Source organism: Anopheles aquasalis, chromosome 3, assembly GCF_943734665.1.
Source record: "Anopheles aquasalis chromosome 3, idAnoAquaMG_Q_19, whole genome shotgun sequence".
NCBI classification, from domain to species: Eukaryota; Metazoa; Arthropoda; class Insecta; order Diptera; family Culicidae; genus Anopheles; species Anopheles aquasalis.
In genome coordinates, this window is record NC_064878.1 from 37,639,064 (window position 1) to 37,646,563 (window position 7,500).

General features: G+C 48.5%; 2 protein-coding genes across 7 annotated transcripts in view; one reads left to right on the top strand and one right to left on the bottom strand.

The window, feature by feature from the left end:
- Positions 1-1,176, bottom strand: part of LOC126578486 (zwei Ig domain protein zig-8) — a 137,578-nt gene extending 136,402 nt beyond the window's left edge. For 5 of the 6 annotated variants that reach the window (XM_050241086.1, XM_050241085.1, XM_050241082.1 and 2 more), the window contains exon 1: positions 845-1,176. The gene's annotated coding sequence lies outside the window, so the exon portion shown is untranslated. The remainder of the gene's footprint in view (positions 1-844) is intronic. The other variant, XM_050241084.1, reaches the window with a different exon arrangement.
- A 699-nt stretch (positions 1,177-1,875) lies between these two features.
- On the top strand, positions 1,876-3,541 carry LOC126575190 (37 kDa salivary gland allergen Aed a 2-like). The gene is made up of 2 exons (XM_050235759.1): positions 1,876-2,612; positions 2,680-3,541. Exons 1-2 carry the CDS (start codon positions 1,902-1,904, stop codon positions 2,914-2,916), a joined length of 948 nt encoding a protein of 315 aa, XP_050091716.1. The 5' UTR covers positions 1,876-1,901; the 3' UTR covers positions 2,917-3,541.
- The last annotated feature ends 3,959 nt before the right edge of the window (positions 3,542-7,500 follow it).

Below are 7,500 nucleotides of genomic sequence, written 5' to 3' on the forward strand. Positions count from 1 at the left end.
AATCAATTCAAAAAGCAGATCCCTTAACTTCCCTTATTGACAGTTATCTTGCTAAAAATAGATTAATACAGCTAATGATTAAGATTTGTCTGGACCAACAGCAGTTGGATTCGCAAGGAATTTTTAAGTTTGAAATCATGATGGATTCTATTTCGTATTATGATTACTCGCCATCGTCATAATATACATCAATGTTTCTTTTAGTAAAAAGAATTTGTTAAATAAGTATAAGCTCGTTTTACAACTTCCGAGACTAACTATAAAAACAAAAATTTAAGGGATTTTTTTTTTTATTATTCGTCAACATAATCTGCTTCAAAAGTAATACAATTATTCCAACTAACTTCTCCAGCTATTTAATAACATTTGGGAAGAACGATTTGTCTTTTGACTTAAATTGAGTCTCAGTAGCACGGATCACATCCTCATTCGAGCCAAATCTTTTTTTCTATGGAGCATCTTATTGCGATCTGCAATCTGCTTGATCCGGCGATTACGGAGTATGAGGAAGCAGTTGCAAACCTTATTCGTTGAATTTGGTCATCGTTTTGATGGACTTGTGGCATGGTGCGTTGTCTTGATGAAAGATGAACGCGACAATTAATTAATTACTTATGAGATACAAAAGGTTCTTGCTTCGCTGGTTTATCGATTGCGATCAAGGAAGTGGTTAATGAATTGATTCATTTACTCCATCTAGATCTATTCCTTGAAATGTAGATTCTGCTAGCGAACACAAAGGAAACTAAAAGCACCCTTCAAACTTCTGACTCACACTTTGTCTTATTAGTTTACAGTTACTAAACATTACATTTGCACCCACGGGATTACGGTTTCACTTAACTGTTTGTACGGTTTGTAAAGTTGACTTAGACATCATCATCACTCCGACACAGCGGATGTTCTCGGTAATGTACGGCTCCATTAAAAACAGAATACTTCACCCGAATCGCACGTCCAGGGCACGTCCAGGGCCGCAGGGGAACGTGGCAAATGTTGAAAATCTATTTCGTACCATTTGTCAACAACCCGAAACACACATCATCTCTCTCTCTTTCCTGATCCTCACTGCCCGGTGGCAGGAAAGGTCAGCACCCACAGCGTACCACCGCAAATGAACCGTGCGCACCTCACCGCAACGTACGGAAATTGCCTTGCCGGTCTGCCGGGGCTACTGGAGCATGGTGTCTGTTGGACTGGCCGGTGGTCGATCGGTCGGTCGGTCAGTCGACCCCGGACAGACCCGAGTGAATCGTATGCCGATGGCACATTGATTTATTTATGTGTTTTGTGCAGTTCCAAGCGCCCGTTTCTTGGTAGAACCAACCGGCAGCAGTAGCAGCCAAGGCGGATGAAGGCAGTGGCAAGCAGTGAGAGAGAGATAGAGAGAGAGAGAGAGAGAGAGAGAGAGAGAGAGAGAGAGAGAGAGAGAGAGAGAGAGAGAGAGTCGAGCAAAAACAACCAAGATTGTGGCGTGTCTTTATCAGCAATCAGACATGGCTGACCGACCGACCGACCGAGTGCTGGCAGTGCCGGAGATGGCCGGAATGTACGTGTCGGACAGATTTGGTCAATCAAACAATCCGCCCCATTCCCCGGGGGGTCAGACGCCCGTGGCAATCGAGCGCGAACGGAGGCGTGCGCTGAAGGGTTGTTTGCATTGCTCCCAATCAGAATCATGCCCGTCATCGAGCTCATGATTAGGGCTCAATCATTCTGGCACTGGCTGTATGGGTGTATGCGGTGAGTTTGGTTTCTCAACGCAGCATCCAGCGCAGTGTGAGTGTCAACGGGACGATTTGTTATCAGTGGATGCAGTGGCGCAGCCTAACCAGCCGGCCGATGATGATGATGATGATCAGTCTTGATCGAACAGCGAGCAACGAGACGAGTCCACAGGAATGGGGCTGCCAGTGTTTGTGTTGCAAAGTGTGGCCATCGGGTTGATGGTGTCGGTCGCGGTACCGCTGCCGCCGAGCGTCGCCAGTCCGGCCGGGTGTCCGGTGGAGGTACCGCTCGAGGCCAGTTCCGCCTGGTTACCGCGCACACCGGAGCAGACACTGTACGCGTACGTGCGCTGTCTGAACGATTCGTCGGCCAGCATGGAGATGAAGATCCGGTGGGTTATGTGGCAACCGGATCAATCGCCCGAAAGCCAGTGCTACGTGAAGTGCGTCAGCGAAAGCCTCCGGCTGTACGATCCCGTCCGGCGTCAGTTTGACCCGGAGCGGTTTGTGCTGCAGGCTCGCACCTTCCACGATGAACCGGACTCACCGGAGATGCAGCAGATGTACGGGGATGCCCGGCAGCTACTGGCCGGTGAACTGCCGGACAGTGAGTGTGGCTCGGTGTTTGCCAAGTACGCACCGTTCTACGCCGTACACCAGGAGCACATACTGGACATTTTCCACGGTGATCTGCGCAAGATCCTCGTCACGTACCAGCGGCTCGGTGGGCACGTGAAGCAGATTGGCCAGAGTTTTGTCGAGTACTGTGAGCAGCGGTATGGGTTTAGTTGGGGCGAGCAGGAGTCGCGACCGTGTCCGAATCGAACCGCTATCGATTGCGTACTGCGTGGATTCCGTTGGATCACGGAAGAGGGCGATGTGGATGTAAGTCGTCGAAGGATGCAATACCAGGAGGTATGACAAATACATTGACTTCTTTTTCTTCTTGTAGGTGAAGGAGATTGAGCGGGATTATACGAGGGCCGGTCAAGCGACTGATGAGTTGGTCCAGTGCACCACCAACGATCAACTGTACCAGTGTCTGCGATCGATCGATGCAACCGCACTGGCGAAGGTGATCCGGGAGCGCAATGCTGCAACGGCTTTCTACTTCGATCAGACATCGGAGGATGAGCCTTGGAAGTCGGCGGTACAGTTCGGAAACGCACGCCTAAACCGTACACCGTGAGGAGAGGAGAGCACAGATCTCAGAATCTCAAAAGTCTGATTTGTGACAGGATAAATAAAGTACAGGGGTACGCCATCAGGATGTATCCTATTTTAAAGTTGAGTAACTCTGTCATTTTCCAATCGATTTTGACAACTAGGACAGTTTCTGAAACTTCACTCTATGCCATTTTAGTAATGCATCAGTTCACGTTAAAAGAGCGGGCTGAAGTTGTCACACTTTACATAGGAAATAATCGGTCAATAGTGAAAGCTGTGGTCGAGCAATGGATGGTGAATCCTCGTTCGCCGCATGTGACGGCGCTGGCTTATTTTCTGTGGTTCTATGTGCAAAATAAGGTTTATGCCAACAGGACGAAGACTATGAAACAACTTAGGGCAAATATTAGATCTGAAATTGCCAAAATAACTCCCCAACTTGTCGAAACAATGTAAAATGCCCGAAAAAGAGCCTCTTTTTTGTATGTCGAATGAAGGCGATCATTTGATCGATATCATATGTTGAGTATGGCACAATAAATGGCATAAAGTAACCTAAATAAAACTGGTTTAATTTTTAAAATCAGCTGAAAAATAGGAAAAGTTATTCAACTTTAAAATACTACCATGATCAAAAATAAACCGGAATTTGGTCATAAAAAGAAAAGTACTTGTTTTTTCTTCAAAATTCAAATTGTCCCCTTCAAAGTAGTCCCCGTCGGATGCAATGCACTTGTGCCAGCGCTTGATCCACTCCTCAAAACTTTTCTGGAACTCAGTTTTTGTTATAGTCTTTAGTGCCTCCGGCGATTTTGCTTTATCGTCTCCACACTCTCAAAACGAGTTCCTGGTAGTGGTTTATTGAGTTAATTGAATACGCAGAAGCCACATGATACGATATCACATTAATTGGCCGGTTGTTGAATGGTATTGGTGTTGTTTTTGACGAGAAACTCTCGAAAAATCAACGCATTATGAGATGGCGCATTATCGTCATGGAGAATCCACGAGTTGTGACCCCACCAAGGCAGGTTTTTTTTTGCGGATTGATTCAAATGATATGTTGGTGGTCTCAGCTATCTCCCTTATTGTTAATTTGCGCTTTTCGATCAACAATTTTCGGATTTCATCGACGTTTTCGTCAGTTTTGGATGTCAATGGCCTTCCAGGACGACAATCGTCCTCAACAGCCTCACGACCACTTTTAAAGCGTTCATACCACTGGTACACCTGTGTTTTTGATAGAGTATTGTCACCATAACACTTTTGTATCATTTTTAATGTGTCGGAACACTCAATTTAATTTTTAGCGTTGTTTATGTTTTGAATCCATTTTAAAAATCGCCATGACGTAAAAATTCAATGCAAACAAATCTCTGCTGTAAACGTAAATGAAGAGCTGGCAAGCTGAAACTTGGCATGTGCATCAGTAACAGAGCCGTCAACTTAATAAAAAAAAACAGAATTCAAAATTGATAAGCCCGCGAGGAATAAATTCAAAATTCCGGTTTATTTTTTATCATGGTAATAGGATACATCCTAATGGCGCACCCTGTATATCGTTAACCTTCGTCGAGCATATTTCATTTGACAAAATCTCGTAACGCTTCCAGATGAGGTTCGTTCGTTTTAGCACTGGAACAACTCCATTTCCAACGAGTGCACAGTGGCCGGGGTGTCTTTCAAAGCTTAGAAATCACACCAAAGGTCAGGTCCTTGGACGGTACCAATGCGCCAGCGGCAGGTTGCACATTTGGACGCGAATATCGATCAAGCTGCGTGGGGCGTCCTGGGTTCTGGCGGAATCGAGTGCACCACAAACCTTGGCGCCAGCCCCCGAGAATAACTTTCAAACCCTGAAGCCCGCCAGCTTCTACAATGGAGGCCAAATTTATGGCCAGCTGTTTCGCACCCCGGTCGGTCTGGGCCGCGCACCAAAAACCGGCGTCTGCTTGAAGGTACTTGAATTTTCCAAATAATTTTCCTCATCAAGCACCCGGCACACGTAATTAATTGCCCTTTCTCACTTGCTATGTGTGTGCCCCCGAGCGAGAAGGTTTCACTAGGCGCTTGGGAGATGTATGCAGCCGTTGTTGGAGCAAAATGGCCAGCCGTGAGTGCAAACAGAACGAATGGCCCACCGAACTTATGGTACCTACCTTCCATTCATCAGCCGCGGCACACTCGTTCGGAAAAAGGAAATGTTTTCTTTTGGGCCTTTTAACTGATGGCTGCCTGTTTGCTTGGGACACCCATTCGTGGCCCCATTCGTTAGGAAGGAACAAACCAGTGAGGCGCTTTTGCAATGAAGAAGCGAGAATCACGGTCATTTCCGCTCACGCCCCCCAAAAAAGCACAACTCCATTTGTTTCCTCACAAAGTAGCGAACTGGTTCGCTGTACATCCAAAACGATATCAGTTACAACGCAGCATCTCGTGGCGCGAAATCACCGAAAAGGGGCCCCATGCACTGACCGCTGCTGTCACAAAACACTTGTCCCAATCATACTGCCGCTGGTTCGCCCAAAACGGTTTCACGATCTCAAAGCAAAAGGGGTTTCGCCCCTTGAATTGTAACAAACGGTCCCCATGTTGGCCACCATCGTGGCACAGTGAACCAACTGTTGGACCCCGTTTGCACACGCGGCCATCATCGTCGTCCATCGTTTGCTTACAACGAAAGGATTTTCCGCCATTCTTCGGTGAGGTGGCGTAGGGGGGGCGCGGGGGGAACTTTATTAATAAATCATACGCACACTCAAGCACAGGTTTCCCAGTACAACAAACGGTCACCTGCTGGTGACAGGCCCGGGGAAAAGACCCCAAAGACCCCGTCAAGCATCGACCATAACGTAACGCACTTGTTGGCTTGTTGGTGGCGTGACCGTTCCGTGTGCTCCTTTGCTGTGCTGTGGGCGAACAACGATGATAATTGTCACTCAATTTCACAAAAATTCCAATTAAAGTTTGGAGCAACCAACCCCACCCTCCCACATCCGTTAGTGTCCTGTGTGTGCGTGGCCTCGAGGCACACATACGGTCAACGAAGTATTCAGGGTAATGGATTTATGGGCACTGGTCAGAAGAAGCAACAGTGACAGCCAGTGACGGCGGCAGCCAAGTGCTGTGTGCCCTAATTAAAAGCTCAACTTTAATGATAAAAGTTATAATTTTATTGTGCCGTTCGGTGATATGTTTCCATCCATCCGAGCCCAATCGGGTACACGACGAGTGAAAGGCGCAAAACTGACGGCCAAGAAGTGGTGCTGAAGAGTTTTGATGCCCCCCCCCCCCCCCGGGGGCATTCCGGATCTAGTGTACGCCACGGGTACTGATTGGGCACTGAGCCCACACAGTTAAGTACTTTTAGAGCACTTTCTCTCGGGTGGGGGGGGGGGGGGGGGGAATCAAACTTGCAACCCACAGAACCCCGGGCATGACAAATGGTACCGTGGTCCCCATGCGGTCCTGGTGTTTTGGTCATTTACTTTGGGAATCCCTGTTTGATCCAACAATCATTTTTATGACCGTACGCCCATAAAATATCCATCGTCGGTCTCGGATCCCCTATTCCTAATAACAATTCCCTCGAATCTCTCGAGGGACTTTGCCTCATTTACATCCAGGAGTGTTTTGTTGAAATGCTGTTTGGGGAAGAGAGGGAACTCTAAGCCCTCGGCTCGACTCTGCTGATGGATGAAACACAGTTCCAGCTTCCACAGTGAGCCACAGAGATCCGAGCGCACATATCAGCAACCACAGAAACCTCAGCCACTGCGGAAGGCGGTGGGGCCTGGCCCCGTAATTAACGCCGAAAATGACCTGCCCTGGGTTCCTCTCCGGAGGTGTATTTGCGAAGCACCATTTATTCAAACTCCAAACCGGCCACACTACACGAACACCTGGCGGTTTGTGGGCTACGAGCGTGCTAATGATTTCACATTTCAATTACCGGTCCCGCGTACCTGGTCCAGTCCGTACCAACGGCAAATGGCACCGCTGATCTCTCACCTAAGCTCCAAACTGTGTGGCCACCGGTACCGAGCACCAGCCGAGACACGAGAGAGCCGTGATGGTGATCCTTCCCGCAAATCAAACCGTGCTGACCATAAATTCGTATAATCCGGCCAACGGGTGTGTCCACCATCCACCGGGCACGGAGTGTTCGTTGGTCCGTTACTCTCCTTGGACGCCCGGAAAAATTCAACCAAATTTTTCCGCGAATCCCACCCGCATCCCCCTGTTGTTGGCCCCTGTTGAATGATTTTTGGTCTATTATAAATCCATAATGCGGCCATAAATCCGGCACCTTCCCGGGTGATAGAGGGGGGGATTTTTCGAGGGGTGGCCAACCTGCCACAATGACCGACTGGCACTCATTAAACCGGAGCACGGCACACACGGGGGCAAGGTGGTCGATTTGCCATTTTGACCAATATATTTCAACCTTGCGCCCCTTTCCCCCCCCCCCCCCCCGTCATCCCTTCCGCGGACCGGCTGTGGGGGGGGGGGGGGGGTGGAGGTCAAGGATAATGTGGTGGAACGGTTCCGCCGGTTCGGTTCGGTTCGGTTCGGTTCGAGCGAATTTACCGAACCCGGAGCCCTG